This window comes from Coregonus lavaretus (assembly GCF_964263955.1).
Source record: "Coregonus lavaretus genome assembly, chromosome: 1".
Classification (NCBI taxonomy): domain Eukaryota; kingdom Metazoa; phylum Chordata; class Actinopteri; order Salmoniformes; family Salmonidae; genus Coregonus; species Coregonus lavaretus.
In genome coordinates, this window is record NC_139988.1 from 27,486,693 (window position 1) to 27,509,763 (window position 23,071).

At 45.8% G+C, this 23,071-nt stretch overlaps 1 protein-coding gene across 2 annotated transcripts; it reads right to left on the bottom strand.

Annotated features, from left to right (window-relative positions):
- Positions 1–1,961: 1,961 nt before the first annotated feature.
- LOC311128737 (mitoferrin-2-like) lies at positions 1,962–19,886 on the bottom strand. 2 transcript variants are annotated; one of them, XM_084160985.1, is made up of 4 exons: positions 19,331–19,886; positions 16,019–16,247; positions 5,567–5,623; positions 1,962–4,615 (listed from the first exon to the last, which is right to left on the bottom strand). In XM_084160985.1, the coding sequence occupies exons 1-4, from the start codon at positions 19,676–19,678 to the stop codon at positions 4,050–4,052; spliced, it is 1,200 nt and encodes a 399-aa protein (XP_084017111.1). In that variant the 5' UTR covers positions 19,679–19,886; the 3' UTR covers positions 1,962–4,049. The 2 variants fall into 2 exon arrangements, with proteins under 2 accessions (XP_084017111.1, XP_084017112.1); XM_084160986.1 differs by lacking the exon at positions 16,019–16,247 and having other exon boundaries at positions 1,968–4,615; positions 19,331–19,616.
- Between the last annotated feature and the right edge of the window lie 3,185 nt (positions 19,887–23,071).

Below are 23,071 nucleotides of genomic sequence, written 5' to 3' on the forward strand. Positions count from 1 at the left end.
ATTTTTCTTTCTTTTTTGCTAAGAGAGGAAAGGTGTGTGTGAGTGTGTATGAAAACAGACAATGCAAACAGGTGTACCAGCATCTGTGGGCAGCTTGAAGGAGTCTACTGCTCTGTTTATTGATCTGACAGATTATAGTCAGAGATTATTAAAACTGATTAGCTCCATTCATCATCCACACCCACAGTGTCATGGTTAAAGCCCCTAATCAATCAACCAATCAATAAATTAATTTATGTGATTGATAATACACAACAGAATAGAACAATGTTACACCCCTAGATTTGGGGAGAGGAAGTTAATAGATCTACACTATATATACGAAAGTATGTGGACACCCCTTCAAATTAGTGGATTCTGCTATTTCAGCCAAACCCGTTGCTGACAGGTGTATAAAATCGAGCACACAGCCATGCAATCTCCAAATACAAACATTGGCTGTAGAATGGCCTGTACTGAAGAGCTCAATAAACTCAGTGACTATCAACTTGGCACCGTCATAGGATGCCACCTTTCAGTTCGTCTGTCCTCGGATGCAACACTCACTACCGAGTTACAAACTGCCTCTGGAAGCTACGTCAGCACAAAAACTGTTCGTCGGGAGCTTCATGAAATGGGTTTCCATGGCCGAGCAGCTGCACACAAGCCTAAGTTCACCATGTGCAATGCCAAGCGTCGGTTGGAGTGGTGTAAAGCTCGCCACCATTGGACTCTGGAGCAGTGGAAACACGTTCTCTGGAGTGATGAATCACGCTTCATCACGTGGCAGTCCGACTGACAAATCTGGGTTTGGCGGATATCAGGAGAACGCTACCTTCCCGAATGCATAGTGCCAACTGTAAAGTTTGGTGAAGGAAGAATAATGGTCTGGGGCTGTTTTTGATGGTTTGGGCTAGGCCCCTTAGTTCCAGTGAAGGGAAATCTTAACGTTACAGCATACAATGACATTCTAAACAATTCTGTGCTTCCAACTTTGTGGCAACAGTTTAGGGAAGGCCCTTTCCTGTTTCAGCATGACAATACCCCCATGCACAAAGCGAGGTCCATACAGAAATGGTTTTTCAAGATTGGTGTGGAAGAACTTGACTGACCTGCACAGAACCCTGACCTTAACCCCATCGAACGCCTTTGGGATGAATTGGAACGCTGACTGCGAGCCAGGCCTAATCGCCCAACATCAGTGCCTGACTTCACTAATGCTCTTGTGGCTGAATGGAAGCAAGTCCCTGCAGCAATGTTACATCTAGTGGTAAGCCTTCCCAGAAGAGTGGAGGCTGTTATAGCAGCAAAGGATTTTACTGAGTTACAGTTGATATAAGGAAATCAGTCCATTGAAATACATTCGTTAGGCCCTATTCTATGGATTTCATATAACTGGGCAGGGGTGCAGCCATTGGTGGGCCTTGGAGGGCATAGGCCCACCCACTCGGGATCCAGGCCCAGCCAATCAGAATGAGTTTTTCCCCATAAAAGGGCTTTATTACAGACAGAAATACTCCTCAGCACCCTACCCCCCTCAGACGATCCCGCAGGTGAAGAAGTCGGATGTGGAGGTCCTGGGCTGGCGTGGATACACGTGGTCTGCGGTTGTGAGGCTGGTTGGACGTACTGCCAAATTCTCTAAAATGGCGTTGGAGGCGTTTTATAGTAGAGTAATGAACATTCAATTATCTAGTAACAGCTCTGGTGGACATTCCCTGCAGTCAGCATGCCAATTGCACGCTCCCCCAAAACTTGAGACATCTGTGGCATTGTGTTGTGTGACAAAACTGCACATTTTAAAGTGGCCTTTTATTGTCCCCAGCACAAGGTGCACATGAGTGATGATCATGCTGTTTAATCAGCTTCTTGATATGTCACACCTTTCAGGTGGATGGATTATCTTGGCAAAGGAGAAATGCTCACTAGCAGGGATGTAAACACATTTGTGCACCACATTTGAGAGAAATAAGCTTTTTTTTATGGAACATTTCTTGGATTTTTTATTTCAGCTCATGAAACATGGGATCAACACTTTACATGTTGCGTTTATATTTCAGTTCAGTGTAGTTTACCCAATAGCAGTTTTTCATTTTTACATGAAGTGCGTAATGTTGGTAATAATTTTAAGAGCAGAACGGCATGGTTGGGAGGAGAACGTCAATTTCCAAAAGTTGTAATCAGTCAAAACCATTTGTTTTTTTAGACAGGAGTGTGTCGTATTCATGGTCATAGCCAATGTTAAAAGATTACAAGCTCAAAACATTTTTCAACAAAAATGACAATTATGTCAACCGTGGCTATTTCCATGACAATTAATCGTTACCCCAAATTCCATAATCATCCCTAAACATGAAGATTGTGTGTAAACATAAATGTTTTATGTAAACCATGCATTGATGCCAATAGGCGATTCCCATGAAATTCCATGATGTAAACATGGTTCTGGAGTTTGGATTTGGCTGTTAATGCATGGGAATCCATATTGTGTGTGTGCCTGTCGGTCTGTGCTTTAGCCAACATGTCTAAACCTTCATGTGTAGTTGTTAATACAGGGACAGTCAGTCAGGCAGCCAGCCAGTCTAGGTAAAACAAGGGTGTGAATGTAAACTGACAGAACATTGAAGTGTGTGTAGGTTATCCCATCCAAGAATTTGATCTAATCAAAACAAAAATACAAAATGAGATCTGGGCAAACATCAACACCCCCCCTGCTCTCCTTACATCACAGCCAATCAGAAGGCAGGATGGAGTTTAACTTCCAATGAAATGGCGATTCTTTCTATAAGCCAATCATGTCGCTTTGGGTCTAGAGTAGTGATGTCAGCCAACTAAGGTTAGTACTTTGTGTTCAGGAATCAATACAAAAATACCTCTCAATAGTTCCTCAGAATAGAGCTAATGTACTTTACAAATTACTGGCAGCAATAAATTAAGTCTATTCCAACATTTTACATAAAATCTGATCCGATTAAAAAATGTGTGATCATTTAAATTCACATATATAGTATGCAACCATTTTGAGAGAAATTCCTGATTTCAAACCTTGAGGAGAGGACTCCCTTTGTGTCTCTACCAGTTCTGAAGCGAGAAGGTAGAAGTTGCTCCTAACCATTGGTCTAGGATTAGATATTCTTTCACCCCCTCAACAGTTAAGATAAGAATTGAGAAACTACAAACTGATCCTAGATCTGGGGTTAAGGCCAACCTGTACCTGAAGCCTATAAACTATTGCATGGGTTTACAAAGCAACACTAATGCCCCCTAAAGGCTGACTGTCACTCACACCTCATCATATTCTATTACTCCAGCTTTATTGGGAGGGTCACAGTGGCCCCTGGTGGGGCTTACAGTGAACAACATTCTCATTCACATACAGTTAACGCAAGAATCAACTTTACAGGTACTCCGCAATATAACATCATCATACAAAGCTGGGAGACTTCCCGCTTACACACATCAACAATAACAGAATCCAAATCTACTGCGTCTTTTCAATCTGCGCCTCAATAAGGGAATTCTGTTAATTTCTATAAGCAGGAATTGGCCCCGGTGTGTAGGATGATGTTATACTGCTGAGTCTACCTTTAACACGGACAGTTAGGACAGCGGTTGTCAAATTCATCACAACAATACCTATGAAAGCGATTGGACATTCGTTAGCAAAATATTTCACAACAAATCTCGCTGGAGACTAGCAAAACAGAATCAACTATTTTTCTGGTTGACATTTATGTCCGTTATAAGGGTATGCCTTGATAACGTAGTGTCAATACATGACGTATTCACTTTCATAGCAAATTGTACATTTTCAGTTGCAAACAGTTTAGCAGGATGTTATTAGTTGAACCACATCTGGAAGACTCTCTCATTGGCTGTCTGAACAGGGGTAAATAAGAGGTGGGTATTGGTTGGTTTATGTGCGTATCGATTCTTCCTCTCCTTTCTCCCTCGCTCTGAACACCTGCATGCTCCGAAGGGCAAAGGAAGGAGGTTGATAGAGCGAAAACAGAAGAATGGCAAAGAGAGATGGATGAAAGAAAATAGGATTTTTCTTTATTTTTCCTTCTCTACTTCTCTCCCTCCCTCCGCTGCGCTATCCTCTTCTCGTGCTGGTGCTTGGTGATTCCGTACTTGAAGAACTCATAGACAGACCAGCTGATGGCTGTGGAGGGCATCTGATAGATCACCCTGGCCTGGACTCCTTTAAAGAACCCAGGCAGGCCGCCCAGCCTGTACACTGTCCGGAAGGCATGGGCCAGGCCTGTGATGTGTCTGTGTGTCCCCTGTGCCTGACCTCCACCCTGGCCTGCAGCGAGGAGCCCCACCAGGGACTCCTGGGTGTTGAGCAGGGTCTTGCAGACATCCAGAGGGGTGGTGGCTGCAGCAGCGATTGCCCCGGCCAGGCCCCCAGACACCATGTGTGAGGAGGGGTTGTACTGTCTGTGGGGGTTGAGGAGCTCCTGGAGGGACTCGTAGGTCATGAAGTGGAGCACCTGGAAGGGGACGTTCATGGTGAGCTGTGTGGTGTAGGAGCGGTAGAAGGCTGCGGCGCCCTCATTCTGCCAAACGGCGCGCACACAGTCCATCACACCACGGTATGGAGAGTTATACATCTGCAAACGCTGCTTCACCACTGGACAGGGAGAGAGAGAGGGGGGGGGGGGGTGGATGCAGAGGGAGAAAAACAGACGGAAGGAGAGACAGAGGAATAGCCAGACGAGAGGAAGAGAATGGGGGAAAGACAGATGAGAGCAGTATAAAGGAAAAAATAAGGGAATGTGAGGCAGAGAGGAAGGAAGGATGGATAGGTGAGTAAAGAGGAGGAGGGGAGGGGAGGATTGGAGGGATGGAAGGAAGGATTGGCAGGTGTGTTTCCATCATTAGGGACCAGGAACATAGTCCAGAGGATAAAAAAGAAAGACAAAAATTATTGACCAGATAAATAAAAAAAACTGCACAGTCATAACATCCTCCAAGGCTGAGGAGGGCATTAGGATGTTAAGATTAATTAAGACATTCACAGAGATTTATTTAGGCTGCTGAAGTTCAAAGCAGTGACCCAGGTGTTACCTTGGAATCTGAGACTAGCACCTATGTCCCTGGCCTCCACCCTACACAGCTGCCTGAGGATCACCTGTCCAGGCATGTCAGTGGAAGGATACCCATCAAAGTCCTCTCTAGTCTACAGCTGATGGTTGGGTTCAGTACAGAGGGGACAGGACCCCAAGGGAGCATCTTTCTCCACATCTCCCCTCCTCCTCCCTCTCAACCCTGCTCGCTCCCTTCATCTTTATCCCAGTATCCATTGCTCTTTCATTCTAGGCCCTGCTCCTCCCCACCACCTTACCCTCTTTCTCTCTGTCTCCCCCTCCACCCTGCCCTCCCCACCCTAGCGAGCAGTGCAGAGTAAACAGGCTAGGCCCTTGAGGAGGCCCTAGGAGCTACAGCTGCAGAGGGAGCTCTGATACAGCAATTTATCTGCAGCAAATAACGTCTCAGTCACCTGAATACACACCATGTGTGAGATCGAGAAAAACAGGTTTAAGAGAGGGAAAGATACAGATTTATAGATGGATAGATTTACCTTCAGATGGGTTCATGGCTGCGTCATGAAGCAATGTGGCCACACACCCCGCCGCACCTGTAACACATACACACCTCAATGGTGAAAAACAACGAGAGAGAGAGAGAGACTTGGTGGAGAACAAAGACCAGAGTGAGAAAAGGAGAGTAGAGAAGAGGGAGAGAAGGAAAGATGAAAGGAGAGACAATGAGAGAGGGGTGAGGAGAGGCCAGATGACTGAAAATGCTCTAGTTCTCCCTAGTGGTAAAACAGGCCATCACCACTCCTGCTGGACCAGAGTCAAACATCCCTTCATCTACTGGGCAGGTCTTACCCTGCCTCTCCCCTGACCTGGAAACGAGGGAGGAGGGAAGATGAGACAGACAGCTGACCTGGAAAGAAGGGAAGAGAAAGAAAGAGCAGAGAACAGATACAGGGATAAATAGAGCAAGCATCTCTAGTACTAGCTTTTTCTGAGCAAACAGTGTTTCAATTTTCTTGTCGTGCAAATTAGGGCTGTGCAAGGTTATTTGAATACTCAAATGTCCGAACGGACGTTAGTATTCGAATACTTGTGTGAGTATTCATGTGCGAGAGCGATGGATAAGGCTTTTTCTAAATTAAACTAAAATATCCATGTGGCATTGTTACATACAAGGATATACACTCACTGGAGAGTTTATTAGGTACACCACCCCGTTCATGAGTGACGTGGCAGTGGCTTGTTATATAAAGCAGGCAGACAACGACGCATTCAGTTACTGTTCGATTGAACGTTAGAATAGGCTAAACGAGTGACCTAAGAGACTTTGAGCGTGGGTGGAATGATCGTCGGTGCCAGGCGCGCCAGATCCAGTATCTCAGAAAGGACCGACCTCCTGGGCTTTTCACGCACTACAGTGTCTAGGGTTTACCGAGAATGGCGCAACAAACAAAAAAACATCCAGTCGGCGGCAGTCTTGTGGGCGAAAACAGCTCGTTGATGAGCGAGGTCAAAGGAGAATGGCAAGAATCGTGCTAGCTAACAGGTGGGCCACAAACAGACATAACGGCGCGGTACAACAGTGGTGTGCAGAAGGGCATCTCGGAACGCACAACTCATTGATACGGATGGGCTATTGCAGCAGACGACCACACCGCGATCCACTCCTATCAGCTAAAAACAAGAAGAAGCGGCTCCAGTGGGCACGCGATCACCAACACTGGACAATTGACGAGTGGAAATACATCGTCTGGAACATGACAGAGAGTTCAGTTTACTTGAGCGGCCTGCGCAATCCCCAGACCTCAACCCAATAGAGCATTTTAGGGATGAGATGGAACGGGCTTTTCGAAGCATGAATGTACCGCCGTCCAATCTGCAGCAACTGCGTGATGCCATCGCGTCAGCATAGACCAACATCCCTGTGGAACGTTTCCGTCAGATTGTAGAATGCTCTGAAGAATTCGGGCTCTTCTAGATGCAAAGGGGGTCCGACCCGGTACTAAACTCAGCAAAAAAAGAAACGTCCCTTTTTTAGGACACTGTCTTTCAAAGATAATCCGTAAAAATCCAAATAACTTCACAGATCTTCATTGTAAAGGGTTTAAACACTGTTTACCATTATTGTTCAATTTTACATTTACATTTAAGTAATTTAGCAGACGCTCCTATCCAGAGCGACTTACAAATTGGTGCATTCAACTTATGATAGCCAGTGGGACAACCACCCCCTTTTTTTCAATTTTATTTTTATGGGGGGGTGGGGGAGAAGGATTACTTTTATACTATTCCAGGTATTCCTTAAAGAGGTAGGGTTTTAAGTGTCTCCGGAAGGTGGTCAGTGACTCCACTGTCCTGGCGTTGTGGGGGAGCTTGTTCCACCATTGGGGTGCCAGAGCAGCGAATAGCTTTGACTGGGCTGAGCGGGAACTGTGCTTCTGTAGAGGTAGGGGGGCTAGCAGGCCAGAGGTGGATGAACGTAGTGCCCTCGTTTGGGTGTAGGGTCTGATCAGAGCCTGAAGGTAAGGAGGTGCCGTTCCCTTCACAGCTCCGTAGGCAAGCACCATGGTTTTGTAGTAGATGCGAGCTTCAACTGGAAGCCAGTGGAGTGTGCGGAGGAGCGGGGTGACATGAGAGAACTTGGGATGGTTGAACACCAGTTGGCTGCAGCGTTCTGGATAAGTTGTAGGGGTTTAATGGCACAGGCAGGGAGCCCAGCCAACAGCGAGTTTCAGTAATCCAGACGGGAGATGACAGGTGCCGCTTTCTGTGTAAGGTAGGGTCGTACTCTGCGAACGTTGTAGAGCATGAACCTGCAGGATCGGGTCACCGCTTTGATGTTAGCGGAGAACGACAGGGTGTTGTCCAGGGTCACGCCAAGGTTTTTTGCACTCTGGGAGGAGGACACAGCGGAGTTGTCAACCGTGATGGCGAGATCATGGAGCGGGCAGTCCTTCCCCGGGAGGAAGAGCAGCTCCGTCTTGCTGAGGTTCAGCTTGAGGTGGTGATCCGACATCCACACTGATATGTCTGCCAGGCATGCAGAGATGCGATTCAATTAACCATAAACAATTAATGAACATGCACCTGTGGAACGGTCGCTAAGACACTAACAGCTTACAGACGGTAGGCAACTAAGGTCACAGTTATGAAAACTTAGGACACTAAAGAGGCCTTTCTACTGACTCTGAAAAACACCAAAAGAAAGATGCCAAGGGTCCCTGCTAATCTGCGTGAACGTGCCTGAGGAATGCTGCAAGGAGGCATGAGGACTGCAGATGTGGCCAGGGCAATAAATTGCAATGTCCGTACTGTGAGACGCCTAAGACAGCCCTACAGGGAGACCTGCGGGACAGGTACAGGATGGCAACAACAACTGCCCGAGCTACACCAGGAACGCACAATCCCTCCATCAGTTCTCAGACTGTCGGCAATAGGCTGAGAGAGGCTGGACTGAGGGCTTGTAGGCCTGTTGTAAGGCAGGTCCTCTTGAAAAAGAAAAGGAGAGCCGCACACTCTAGGAGCTCAGATGCAATAATTTAATAACCAACGTATCAACAGACAAGCTGTCTTCATCAGGGTATAATGACAAACACTGCGGTTCACTAGTTTATAGAGTGTCAAAGGACACACACACAGGTGTCTGTAATCATGGCCGGGTGTGGCCTGATATCATTGGTTAAGTCACAGATAAACAACAAAAAACATGAATAGATAGCATACGATCATAGATACAACTTGGCTACCTAGGCCCAAAAACATTTACAATGAATAGCAAAATCATAATAATCACAAGAATGGCTTCAAATTAAAGTCTACGTTGAGACCGAAGGGAGCAAGGGTCTTTAAATTAAAGATCCAGGCAGCCCCTCGTTTTAACAATAAGTTATCGAGGTCACCCCCTCTCCTAGGGAGGGTGACCTGTTCAATGCCGATATAACGTAGGGACGAAATCGAGTGGTTCGCTTCCAAAAAGTGGGCAGCGACTGGGTATGTCAAGATTTTGCACCTAATGGTGCTACGATGCTCCGAGATTCGTACCTTTAATTTGCGCTTTGTTTTACCCACATAATTTTTACCACAAGGACAAGTTATAAGATAAATAACTGCCTTAGTGGAGCACGTAATAACACCTTTGATTGGGATCTGTTTCCCTGTTTGGGATTGTTTGAAGGATCTACATTTGTAAGTTCCATTGCATTGAGTGCAGCCATTACACTTCTAGTTTCCATCCGGTAGAGGCGCAAATAGACGTTGTGCAGGGATATTTAGGGGTGGTAAATCAGAGTTTACCAATTGATCTGAGAGTTCTGCCTGCAAGAATACAACCAAGGGAGGGTCCGAAAACACATTACCAATACTGTCATCTGATCTTAGAATGTGCCAATGTTTGTGAACGATTCCCTTAATTTATTCAGAGCACTTTGAATAGCGTGTAGTTATAACACAAGAATGCATCTTTTTGCGAGACTGTCCTTGAAAGAGATCAGGTTTCGATTTGTTTTGAATTTTCTCAATGGCAGCATTAAACTGACCATTTTTGTACCTCCTCTCCTTGAATTTTCTTTGTGTCTCAGCCATATTTCTGTTGAAATGTGATTGTTTTGGGCAAATTCTTTTGATTCGACAGAATTCGCTGTAGGGCAAACTGTTTTTCAAGGGAAGCGGGTGACAACTATCAGCCCTCAACAAACTGTTACGATCAGTAGGTTTCCTGTAAAGATCAGTGTATAGAACATTATCCTCACACGGCCGCCCAACAACCTGCCCGCTTGACCCTATCTTCTCCTCTTCTCCAGACCATTTCCGGAGACCTTCTCCCTTACCTCACCTCGCTCATCAACTCATCTTTGACCGCTGGCTATGTCCCTTCCGTCTTCAAGAGGGCGAGAGTTGCACCCCTCCTCAAAAAACCTACACTCGATCCCGCCGATGTCAACAACTACAGACCAGTATCCCTTCTTTCTTTTCTCTCCAAAACTCTTGAGCGTGCCGTCTCTAGCCAACTCTCCTGCTATCTCTCTCAGAATGACCTTCTTGATCCTAACCAGTCAGGTTTCAAGACTGGTCATTCAACTGAGACTGCTCTTCTCTGTGTCACAGAGGCTTTCCGCACTGCCAAAACTAACTCTCTCTCCTCTGCTCTCATCCTTCTAGACCTATCTGCTGCCTTTGATACTGTGAACCATCAGATCCTCCTCTCCACCCTCTCCGAGTTGGGCATCTCCGGCGCTGCTCACTCTTGGATTGCGTCCTACCTGACATGTCGCTCCTACCAGGTGGCGTGGCGAGAATCTGTCTCCGCACCACGTGCTCTCACCACTGGTGTCCCCCAGGGCTCAGTTCTAGGCCCTCTCCTATTCTCTCTATACACCAAGTCACTTGGCTCTGTCATATCCTCACATGGTCTCTCCTATCATTGCTACGCAGACGACACACAATTAATTTTCTCCTTACTCCCTTCTGATAACCAGGTTGCGAATCGCATCTCTGCATGTCTGGCAGACATATCAGTGTGGATGTCAGATCACCACCTCAAGCTGAACCTCGGTAAGACGGAGCTGCTCTTCCTCCCGGGGAAGGACTGCCCGCTCCATGATCTCGCCAGTGCGGTTGACAACTCCATTGTGTCCTCCTCGCAGAGAGCAAAGAACCTTGGCGTGACCCTGGAAAACACCCTGTCGTTCTCTGCTAACATCAAAGCGGTGACCCTATCCTGCAGGTTCATGCTAACATCAAAGCGGTGACCCGATCCTGCAGGTTCATGCTCTACAACGTTCGCAGAGTACGACCCTACCTTACACAGAAAGCGGCACAGGTCCTAATCCAGGCACTTGTCATCACCCGTCTGGATTACTGCAACTCGCTGTTGGCTGGGCTCCCTGCCTGTGCCATTAAACCCCTACAACTTATCCAGAACGCTGCAGCCCGTCTGGTGTTCAACCTTCCCAAGTTCTCTCATGTCACCCCGCTCCTCCGCACACTCCACTGGCTTCCAGTTGAGGCTCGCATCTACTACAAAACCATGGTGCTTGCCTACGGAGCTGTGAGGGGAACGGCACCTCCTTACCTCCAGGCTCTGATCAGACCCTACACCCAAACGAGGGCACTACGTTCATCCACCTCTGGCCTGCTAGCCCCTCTACCTCTACAGAAGCACAGTTCCCGCTCAGCCCAGTCAAAGCTATTCGCTGCTCTGGCACCCCAATGGTGGAACAAGCTCCCCCACGACAGCGGAGTCACTGACCACCTTCCGGAGACACTTGAAACCCTACCTCTTTAAGGAATACCTGGAATAGTATAAAAGTAATCCTTCTATTGATTTGGAGGTGGAGGGTCCGTCATGGTCTGGGGCGGTGTGTCACAGCATCATCGGACTGAGCTTGTTGTCATTGCAGGCAATCTCAACGCTGTGCGTTACAGGGAAGACATCCTCCTCCCTCATGTGGTACCCGTCCTGCAGGCTCATCCTGACATGACCCTCCAGCACAACAATGCCACCAGCCATACTGCTCGTTCTGTGTGTGATTTCCTGCAAGACAGGAATGTCAGTGTTGCGCCATGGCCAGCGAAAAGCCCGGATCTCAATCCCATTGAGCACGTCTGGGACCTGTTGGATCGGAGGGTGAGGGCTAGGGCCATTCCCCCCAGAAATGTCTGGGAACTTGCAGGTGCCTTGGTGGAAGACTGGGGTAACATCTCACAGCAAGAACTGGCAAATCTGGTGCAGTCCATGAGGAGGAGATGCACTGCAGTACTTAATGCAGCTGGTGGCCACACCAGATACTGACTGTTACTGACAGGGACACATTATTCAATTTCTGTTAGTCACACGTCTGTAGAACTTGTTCAGTTCATGTCTCAGTTGTTGAATCTTGTTATGTTCATACAAATATTTAAGTTTGCTGAAAATAAACGCAGTTGACAGTGAGAGGACGTTTATTTTTTTGCTGAGTTTAGATGAGTGTACCTAATAAACTGGCTCGTGACTGTACCATGACATTTCTATTATTAATTTACACTGAACAAAAATATAAAACGCAACATGTAAAGTGTTGGTCCCATGTTTCATGAGCTGAAATAAAAAGATCCCAGAAATGTTCCATACGCACAAAAAGCTTCTCTCAAATGTTGTGCACAAATTTGTTTACATCCCTGTTAGTGAGCATTTCTCCTTTGCCAAGATAATCCATCCACCTGACAGGTGTGGCATATCAACAAGCTGATTATTACAGCATGATCATTACACGGGTGCACCTTGTGCTGGGGACAATAAAAGGCCACTCTAAAATATGCAGTTTTGTCACACAACACAATGCCACAAGTTGAGGGAGAGTACAATTGGCATGCTGACTCCAGGAATGTCCACCAGAGCTGTTGCCAGAAAATTAAATGTAAATATCTCTACCATAAGCCGCCTCCAACGTCATTTTAGAGAATTTGGCAGTATGTCCAAACGGTCTCACAACCGCAAACCACGTGTATGGTGTCATGTGGGCGAAAGGTTTGCTGATGTCAACGCTCTGGATCGACGTGTATGACAGCATGTTCCCGCCAATATCCAGCAACTCCGCACAGCCATTGAAGAGGAGTGGGACAACATTCCACAGGCCACAATCAACAGCCTGATCAACTCTATGCGAAGGAGAGGAGTCGCGCTGCATGAGGCAAATGGTGGTCACACCAGATAGTGACTGGTTTTCTACCTTTTTTTTCTTCTCCCATATGTATCTGTGACCAACGGATGCATATCTGTATTCCCAGTCATGTGAAATCCATAGATTAGGGCCTTATGAATGTATTTCAATTGACTGTTTTCCTTATATGAACTTGAAATTGTTGCGTTTATATTTTTGTTCAGTATAATAAAACAAACTTTTCAATGTCGTTTTTTTGACGTGTGTAGCTTGTTGTTTATGTTGGCCAATCAAAGCTAATGCAATGCAAGATGGAATAAAATTACAGAATTAAAAGTTTGCGAAATGAGAATGAGTAGGCTACAACGAGCAACGAACAAGTAGGCTGTTGTTTTATCTGAATGGGGTTGGGGAGAAAGCGCAGCTTGTGGCCTCAATTAGCCTAGCTAGCTATAGTCAGCCAAACAATTGTTGCAGAGGCAAAAAAAAAGTCCCATCACTCACAACCGAAGATATTAACATTTTATATTCATCCAATATCTGCCATGTTTTTGGATGACGTGATGACGTCGTCGCTGCTCCCTGTGCGCACTGAGTGCTAGTGCACGTGAAGTTAGGCCATGTAACCCGTATGCGACCCAGATATCGACGGTCCATGAATCGGCGTATGTGAACGTGAGTAGATTTCGTTGAAAACAACGGACACAGTCTCCACTTATTTTATACAGTGGGGGAAAAAAGTATTTAGTCAGCCACCAATTGTGCAAGTTCTCCCACTTAAAAAGATGAGGCCTGTATTTTTCATCATACGTACACGTCAACTATGACAGACAAAATGAGAAAAAATAATCCAGAAAATCACATTGTAGGATTTTTAATGAATTTATTTGCAAATTATGGTGGAAAATAAGTATTTGGTCAATAACAAAAGTTTCTCAATACTTTGTTATATACCCTTTGTTGGCAATGACACAGGTCAAACGTTTTCTGTAAGTCTTCACAAGGTTTTCACACACTGTTGCTGGTATTTTGGCCCATTCCTCCATGCAGATCTCCTCTAGAGCAGTGATGTTTTGGGACTGTCGCTGGGCAACACGGACTTTCAACTCCCTCCAAAGATGTTCTATGGGGTTGAGATCTGGAGACTGGCTAGGCCACTCGAGGACCTTGAAATGCTTCTTACGAAGCCACTCCTTCGTTGCCCAGGCGGTGTGTTTGGGATCATTGTCATGCTGAAAGACCCAGCCACGTTTCATCTTCAATGCCCTTGCTGATGGAAGGAGGTTTTCACTAAAAATCTCACGATACATGGCCCCATTCATTCTTTCCTTTACACGGATCAGTCGTCCTGGTCCCTTTGCAGAAAAACAGCCCCAAAGCATGATGTTTCCACCCCCATGCTTCACAGTAGGTATGGTGTTCTTTGGATGCAACTCAGCATTCTTTGTCCTCCAAACACGTCGAGTTGAGTTTTTACCAAAAAGTTCTATTTTGGTTTCATCTGACCATATGACATTCTCCCAATCCTCGTCTGGATCATCCAAATGCACTCTCGCAAACTTCAGACGGGCCTGGACAGCAGGGCTTAAGCACTGGCTTAAGCAGGGGGACACGTCTGGCACTGCAGGATTTGAGTCCCTGGCGGCGTAGTGTGTTACTGATGGTAGGCTTTGTTACTTTGGTCCCAGCTCTCTGCAGGTCATTCACTAGGTCCCCCCGTGTGGTTCTGGGATTTTTGCTCACCATTCTTGTGATCATTTTGACCCCACAGGGTGAGATCTTGCGTGGAGCCCCAGATCGAGGGAGATTATCAGTGGTCTTGTATGTCTTCCATTTCCTAATAATTGCTCCCACAGTTGATTTCTTCAAACCAAGCTGCTTACCTATTGCAGATTCAGTCTTCCCAGCCTGGTGCAGGTCTACAATTTAGTTTCTGGTGTCCTTTGACAGCTCTTTGGTCTTGGCCATAGTGGAGTTTGGAGTGTGACTGTTTGAGGTTGTGGACAGGTGTCTTTTATACTGATAACAAGTTCAAACAGGTGTCATTAATACAGGTAACGAGTGGAGGACAGAGGAGCCTCTTAAAGAAGAAGTTACAGGTCTGTGAGAGCCAGAAATCTTGCTTGTTTGTAGGTGACCAAATACTTATTTTCCACCATAATTTGCAAATAAATTCATTAAAAATCCTACAATGTGATTTTCTGGAATTATTTTTCTCAATTTGTCTGTCATAGTTGACGTGTACCTATGATGAAAATTACAGGCCTCTCTCATCTTTTTAAGTGGGAGAACTTGCACAATTGGTGGCTGACTAAATACTTTTTTCCCCCACTGTACCTCACTCCCATCACATACACTGCCCCCTCCGCAGCTGCAGCAATAGTGCCAGGCTCTCCTCACGCAGCAGCGCTCAGGATAAAAACTTTTCTCTGATGTGTGTCTGTAGCGTGGACCCGGGCCGCCGAAGCATGGCATGTAGTCAGTCTGTGGCCCTGGTCTATTTGTGGATCTGGCTGACTCGGCAGAATTCTGACCTCATAGAGAGCATACAGACAGGGTCATATCAGCCCCATGGCCAGAAAGATACCACTCCTACTGTCCTGCTGGGACAGATTTAGCCCCAGCCAACAGTTGATCCACCACCTGAGTGGCTGGTGATGTTTTTATCACACTGGCAGGTGGCCCAATAAGTTAGTTTCAGGCCAATCAAATGTATTTTATAAAGCCCTTTTTACATCAGCAGTTGTCACAAAACCCCAAAGAGTAAGCAATGCAGAAGCACAGTGGCTAGGAAAAACTCCCTAGATGGCAGGAGCATAGGAAGAAACCAAGTTCAGGGGGCCTGTTTACTGTACTGGGTATGAGAGAGCCTGGAGTATAGCGTAGGCATTAGCCCACTCTAGTGTCTAGGGGATGGGGAAATGAAGGGTGTGGCACCACCACTCTCCCGCCACTCTGCTCCAGCTGTTAGAACTGGCAGGCTGACTCACCCACACACATAACTCAAGTGTCTGAGAGCAAGGTTCATCTCGGTTAGTCCGAGCGGCGTCCGCTTAGTGTCCAGGGGGTCTTCTCTCCCTCTCTCTGCAGTGTGAACAGAGATTATCTCTACAGGACTACAGCAACATAGCTGTACAAATACAGCAAAACCCTTTCATTGAATCTTCCTCACTACTTCCTTGAGTTGCTAAAAAAAGAATATTGGAAACACCAAATGAACTGCTAGCTTTCACTAGAGAAAAAAAGGTTTCCTGGAAGTCAACAAGTAACCCAAAGAGGGGTTGCAGAGAAGTATTGGATTGGTGTGTGCATGTGCTAGTGTGTGTTTTGAATGTGTGTGTGTTCCTGGTATACCGTTGGCCAGATGGCTGTTAGCCCCGGGGTGGATGACGTCACCCAGACTCTTCTTCAGTTTTTCGTAGCAGGCGAAGTAGAGAGCGTGTGCCGGTCCCGCCCCCACGGCCGTGGCATTCAGCCCTCTCATTGGTCGCCAGACACCCTCTGTGGTTATGATTCGCCTAAGCGCGTCCATCACATTCCGGTAGCGGGCAGCAGGCTCAGGCTGTAGGCTCTGCATACGCGTCTACACAGGGGAGACAGGTTAGAGGTCACACACCTACTGACTACCCTAGTCATAACCTAACCATAAACTTCCGTCCATACCTAACCTTACTGCAACCATAACGTTTACCGTACATTTGAGCAACTACCATGTTAGTAACCAATGAAGTCTGAGCAGAGGTGGGATGAATACACTGCTAACCAATCAAAACACAGTAAGTAGTCAGTGCTTATACATTCCACCCGCTAAATATTTTGAAAATGTTGAGTAGTCAAGCCCAGTTGAATAGAAGGAAGTGTTGAATAACGAGACCCCAGGGTCAGAGAGGGACATATGCTGACTTCCTGTAAGCATCTGTCTCACCAGCAGCACTCACACAACCTGACCCCACACACAATCCTTATCGTTGGGCCAGTGTGTCAGGGTTAATCGTCTCACTGTAAGGCTAGTGCTGTGAGAAGCATAGAGGGTCTACTAATAATGACCACAAGCAAAGGAGAGGCCCTGGACTCTCACATGCTGATTGCGTTCTGCACTGGTGTGTGCACGCTTTCCAGGAACTGTAAACAGGGCCTCAGGCCACCCCTATAGGCTATGTGGAATGCTGGACCTTTAAGAGATTTAAATGTATTTATGTGCATCTTTGCAGATTGCTGCCATATTGAAACGGTCTTTCCTGCAAGATATTTGATGTCAATGTCTCAATGTGACTAATCTGTAAATAAAAGTTATATGAAATTAAAACAGTTCCCTCTGCCCTGACACACGGGTATATGTAGCCTATGGTATGGTTGTGTATTGCAGAGAGCTTGTCTAACCTCAACAAGTTACGACATTATCTCTACCATGCAATCTGTGTCACAACCCCTGCATGCTATTTTCCAAGGATTTTTAACTGTGTTTGTGTGTCTGTCAGTGCTAGTCCACTGGGGTCAGCTGTCAGCTTGAGCTAGGTCTCCTGCATCTGTAGAGATCTGGTAATGTGTTTATAAGTAGGGCCAGTTAATGCCATGTTGTTTGACAGGTGACATGATTTATAGATCTGTGAGTCTGTGTAGTGTCTAGCTCAGGCTGCCCTTCCTCAGCAGGCAGAAAATTTCACTGTCTGGGCTGCACCTCATTACTCTAAAGATACATCCTCGCCGCATCTCATCTCATCTCCTTCGCCTGTACGGATCTGAAAACACAGTAGCCTACATGTGAAGCAACATGGTGGCTGGATGCACACTGGGAACATGCTTTGTTTCGACTGTCGTTTCATGTCAGTGAAAAGAGAGGAGACAGGGAGAGGAAGCCACTTCCGACTATTGAGACACAGCCCAAGTTGTGTGAGCAGCACCTGGATCAGAGGTGGGAACTACAGCTGGGAAAGATGGATGAATCTCTGCTTTGTTCTGAGAGAGCCCTGCTCTCCCACCTGACACAAACAGTTGACTCCTCTCCTCTCCCTACCTACCATACCACTCTCACTCTGTTGCTCTGTCTCTGCGTAGTAGTACACAATTATTTCCATCAAGGACCAACTCATGACTCTCTACAGCAGGGCTCTCCAACCCTGTTCCTGGAGAACTACCGTCCTGTAGGTTCACCCCAACCCTAATCTAGCACACCTGATTCTCATAATTAGCTGGTTGATAAACTGAACCAAGTTAATTACAACTCGGGTTGGAGGGTAGCTCTCCAGGAACAGGGTTGGAGACCCCTGCTCTACAGGGACCACAAGATAGGAAGATACCAGACATTGGCATGGCTCATGTGTTACATCCCTTTACAGAGTAGACCTAAATCATTGAGTGGCCCTGTCAAAACTGCACAGGCAGGCCAATGTAATTTATCATCTCTTGTTTACATAACACCCGAGCCATCCCGGCTAAGTACATAATCCAAAACTAATTTAAAGTTTTATGATAATAACAGAACTTTGATTCTTAAAAGTGTGCAGTGGTAGAGGCAATTTGTCTGCCTAATTCTGCACAATTAGCACAACAGAGTAGCATTGTACTCTTAATCCCAGAACATCCAGCCCTGTATTTTCTGTAAACAATGAACAGTTTCACCCCACCTAAATCCTGCCAGCCAGGTAGCAGTTAACATTGACTTAGAAGACCACACCAGCGTTTATGCATTCTCTGCCTAGTTAAAAGCTGCTTGTAGCTCGGCTATGTTTTTGTGCTGCAAAGTGTAGAGACTATTTTGACAGAAGGGTGCTCGTGGTTTCTCCCACATATGGCTTCTCTTCTTGAATACAGTGAATGTTCAGAAAATACGGAGAAGTTGTTAATAGTAGTATGTAAGCAGTTTGTAGTAGTATGTCAATAGCGCTATCAATGCGCTGTACATTGTTTTGGCTTGTATGTACAGGAAAAGGGGCACACGTGCTGCTTCATGCTAACTCTGTCTCCTTCCCCAAAGCAAATAACACATCACTTCATTTAATTTGAGAAGTATCAAAACAGCTTCGAAAATCTGCTCATGAAAATACGGAATAAAGTAGCCAGCTAACATTCATTGTGAAAATGATAAGCCTAACCTCATTCTAGTAGGCGCTAGCTCGCTTGCTACTAGCTAATCAACATTGACCCCCAGGCTCGAGCTGATGCACAGGCCGACCTTGTTGGTTTGGTTAGCTAGCTAACGTTAGCTAAAATGGCTATCTAGCTAAGGAGATGATGCTAACAACTGCAAAATACACTGTTTGCTAAAAGTTTTCCTATTAACTTAAATGAAATCCTGCATGCCAAAATTAAGCTACTACCGTGTTGATGCCGAGAAATAATGTGACAAATCTCGTGTGCAGTTTTGTTGGCTAACTTGCTAACGTTATCTAACCTACCTAGCAAGAAGGGTTAGTAGGTCCACATAAATTCGCAGTGGATGGAAGTTAGTTAGCTAACATGCTAAATTAGTTCCCTAGCTGAAATGTTAGCCTGTCCGGTTTCGACCTTGCCTCGTCTGTGCTTGTGCTGTGACCTGACAAACAAGTTGAAGCCTCATGTCATGACTGACGAGTCAACGGAATCCATCCCATGTAATGTGCCCAAGTTCCAATATCAGTCAGTTACAACTAGTTAGCGTCTAAACGCTAGCCCAGCATACCACGTTACCTTGACACAGTCGATGGGGAACATCAGGCAATGCTCCATGATCCCAGCCACTGCTCCTGCAAACATGTGGGTGCTGGTCGAAGCGCCCTGCGGCAAACCCTCATAGTCCGGTTCCGAAGTATCTACTAACGTTACTTCAGGAGGGCCGCCGCTGAACTGAATTACATTCTGAATCTCTGTCTCGCCTCCGATCCTGGGAGACAAACTCCCAACGAGGCTCTCCGACACTCCCCAGATCCTTCCCCCGAGCCATCGGACCTCTGCGCCGGCTGACGCTCCAGCAACCCCGGCATCCCCGCCTGCTCTCTCTGCTGTCAGACGCCTTCTCACGAAACCATTCGCTTCCATTGGAAACCCGATGGACAGTCTTTATGCCCCAGTGGCACTCCGTTTAAGGCTATTTTGTGTTACCGTTGGTAGTTAGTTTTTTACATTCCCGTCCCAGATGTTTACCGGTCGTATACAGTTTCCACTCCTGGCATCAGTCCCCAGGGCGGACAAGACCACGAAGTGTTTGGGACACGCACTGACCCTTTGACGCAAACCTCGCTGGAGGAAATGGGAACCGCCCATTGGTAGAATTTCGACCTTCTAATGTATTATTGATTTTTCTCAAATATAAACGAGCTATGCTGTGATATGGCTCATAACACATTATTATTTTATACATGCTATTTTGTTAATCAATGTATATTACAAGTTGACAGGTCTCAAAAGTTGCGTTCTTGGATAACAACATCTAAAGAAGGCGGGAACACAATAAAAAAAAACGTTGTTATGATTGGACAACTCGGTTGACGGCGTTGTTTTTTTCTCCCCACTGAGGCGTAGTAGCCTACCCATGCTATTAGGCTGGAAAGGCTTGTCAAGGACAGTGGGTCATGGTTAGAAGGTCGCAACTGCTGCTCTAAAACAAATATGGCCAGATGGAATTTATAATACGGGTAGTCAACTCAGCCAAAGGCAACCTTATTTGCTCTCTTCTTTTCCCATGTCTCCTTTGTTGGAAGTGGTATAAGGCTATATCTTGGGTATATTGAGATGCAACAGATGGCAACATTTCTTATTATTTATTCAATAGTGCTAGCGTAATTGTATGCATTTCCAGTTACCTTTCTTTGCAAGGAAGTAGTTTATTTTATTTATTTATATACTGAACAAAAATATAAACGCAACATGCAACAATTTCAACGATTTTACAGTTCATATAAAGAAATCAGTCAATTGAAATGAATTCATTAGGCCCTAATCTATGGATTTCACTTGACTGGGCAGGGGAGCCAGGCCCAGCCAATCAGAATGAGTTTTTCCCCATAAAATGGCTTTATTACATACAGAAATACTCCTCAATTTTATCAACTGTCCTGGTGGCGGGTCTCAAATGATCATGCAGGTGAAGAAGCCAGATGTGCAGTGTTGCCAATTTAGCGACTTTGTCGCTATATTTAGCGAGTATTCAGACCCCTCTAGCGACACAATTTCAAAAAATCGACTAGTGACAAATCTAGCGACATTTTCTGGTGTTATTGGAGCACGTATCCTTCTTACTCTTCTCAACGAGCTGCGGTGGGTGCCACCCCCGTCCCAAAGCACTCACAGGTGGCCCAGTCCTCGCGCAGAAGTCCCTCCCAGCTGCAGTCAGAACAGGAGACGTTCACCCCTCCGTGTCCAGACTGCAAATTAATCGTGCATGCGGGAAGCCGCCGCTGGCTGATCCTGCCCTGGCTTACATTCAGGGCAGGATATAAATGTAAAATGTTCTTTGTCTAAAATAAGTCACTGCACAAAAATAAATCACTGCATTTGACTCACACAGCCTCAGTCACTTACTCACCTCCTCCACTGTGTGTGTGCCTCTCTGTGACATAAGCTAAACATCTAGCTGGCTAACTCATCATGTCTCAGTCTAAACTGTACACTCAAAAATACAGAAAGGAGTGGGAAGCAAACCCTGAATTCAAAGGCTGGTTGAAGCCTTTTATTGGAGATGATACACGGGCATACTGCCTGTATTGTGTAGTATCTAAACAGTTTATGATTTTACTGACATTTGCAAATGGTGTGTTAGAGGAATTTGGCTCTGCTTGCGGAAGCATCTGGAAAACATGACTATAGGGGCCCCCTAAAACAGAGAGTCTGTTATGTGAAGGCCAGGGATTGGTCTATAAAAAACCACCCATATTATGTTACATATTATAAATACCATGGTTGGAACAAAGGACGGGGAGAAATAACATATTAGAGATTGGGTCAGTTGTTTCCAGATGTCTGCAGGAGTCTGTAAATGGATACTGTAATGTTATAAACCATTATAATCAAGGACAGTGTCAGCGGATTTCTTGTCATCACAGCATATCAGCATCGTTGTCTCGACACCACAGAATGGCGACGAGGACCTTTGGGACGTGTTGCGTCTCTCCAGCGTTCCATTCATGAGCTACGAAGTGACTCCCGCTCAAGACGCCGGCAGATAAGGTGAGATTTCTCACAATTTTGGGCGCTGGTCAGTTCGTGTGCTGTGTGTGTGCGTTGAGGAGATGTACCGTTTAAAAACTTGTGTGTGCACTGTGCAGTTATTTGCTGTGGGATAAGGATCCGTTCTAAATTTCTAAATTTGTTTGCGTTGAAAACAATGCAAACGGGGGAGTGTCTATAGGAATTGATAACACTGGGCACAGGGATATTTGGCTTGAATTAAATTAAAGGGAAAAGGAATAGCATGAAGGAATAAGGCCAGGAAATAAGGAAAAAGTATACGACTAGGACGTCGCTGATTTAAGGAAGCCCTCAAAAGAGGTGATCATTAGGATGGGCTGTAAATCCTAGGAGAGTCACTAGAGTGAACTTTCGGGTCATTTCTGGGAACTGGAGTTGTGGAAGATGACAAATAAGGAGCGACGGTAGGACCATATGAATGGATGTATTCTTTTCATGTGTGTGTGTTAGGAAAGAGAGTGTGTGTGTGCAGAAAAAAAATTATAAAGACGTCTCTGTTGTGTTTCAGCTGTGTGTCGACTCATGTTATGATAAGATTTATGTTAGAGATATATACATATACAGTGGGGGAAAAAAGTATTTAGTCAGCCACCAATTGTACAAGTTCTCCCACTTAAAAAGATGAGAGAGGCCTGTAATTTTCGTCATAGGTACACGTCAACTATGACAGACAAAATGAGAAAAAAAAATCCAGAAAATCACATTGTAGGATTTTTAATGAATTTATTTGCAAATTATGGTGGAAAATAAGTATTTGGTCACCTACAAACAAGCAAGATTTCTGGCACTCACAGACCTGTAACTTCTTCTTTAAGAGGCTCCTCTGTCCTCCACTCGTTACCTGTATTAATGGCACCTGTTTGAACTTGTTATCAGTATAAAAGACACCTGTCCACAACCTCAAACAGTCACACTCCAAACTCCACTATGGCCAAGACCAAAGAGCTGTCAAAGGACACCAGAAACAAAATTGTAGACCTGCACCAGGCTGGGAAGGCTGAATCTGCAATAGGTAAGCAGCTTGGTTTGAAGAAATCAACTGTGGGAGCAATTATTAGGAAATGGAAGACATACAAGACCACTGATAATCTCCCTCGATCTGGGGCTCCACGCAAGATCTCACCCTGTGGGGTCAAAATGATCACAAGAACGGTGAGCAAAAATCCCAGAACCACATAGTGAATGACCTGCAGAGAGCTGGGACCAAAGTAACAAAGCCTACCATCAGTAACACACTACGCCGCC